Raw genomic sequence first — 559 nt, 5'->3', positions numbered from 1 at the left:
CTCTCAACGGACAAAAAAAGGCAAATTTTTAGAAGTATTTTTGAGCCCTTACTTAACTATGCCGCAGAAACCTAGATACAACCCAGGACTCTACTCCAATCTACAAGCGGCAGAGATGGATTTCTGGAGGAGATGCCTGAGAATTACCCGCCTCTATAGAGTCAGGAATGAAGACATCAGGAGCAGGCTGGGGGTGACCAAAGGAGTTCCAGAGTGGATTGGAAGGTGCAGACTGCAATGGTATGGGCACTGTCAATGGATGCCAGAATGTAGATGGCCGAAGAGACTTCTACAATGGGAACAACCAGGAAGATGGAGGAGAGGAAGACCCCAAACCCAGTGGAAGGACTGCATGGAGGAGGACATGGCCAGCAGGGGACTTGGGGAGGAGAGCGCTGGTGCGATAGAGAGAAGTGGAGGGTCGGTCTGACTTAGCCAGGTAACTAATCCATTGAGAGAAAAAGCATGCAAAAGTAAAGTTATTATTTGCTAGTTTATTATTTATTAATAGCAATTAAGTGTGATCAATCAGGTTTTTAGTTGATTGAGTTTTCATGAA

General features: G+C 45.4%; 1 protein-coding gene across 1 annotated transcript; it reads left to right on the top strand.

Moving 5' to 3' along the window:
* Positions 1-58: 58 nt before the first annotated feature.
* LOC106689277 (uncharacterized) lies at positions 59-430 on the top strand. The gene has a single exon (XM_014434170.1). It carries the CDS (start codon positions 59-61, stop codon positions 428-430), a length of 372 nt encoding a protein of 123 aa, XP_014289656.1.
* Positions 431-559: the final 129 nt, after the last annotated feature.

Source organism: Halyomorpha halys, unplaced genomic scaffold (genome assembly GCF_000696795.3).
Source record: "Halyomorpha halys isolate HHAL.00 unplaced genomic scaffold, Hhal_1.1 Scaffold1317.1, whole genome shotgun sequence".
NCBI classification, from domain to species: domain Eukaryota; kingdom Metazoa; phylum Arthropoda; class Insecta; order Hemiptera; family Pentatomidae; genus Halyomorpha; species Halyomorpha halys.
This window is presented reverse-complemented; position numbering and strand designations above follow the sequence as displayed.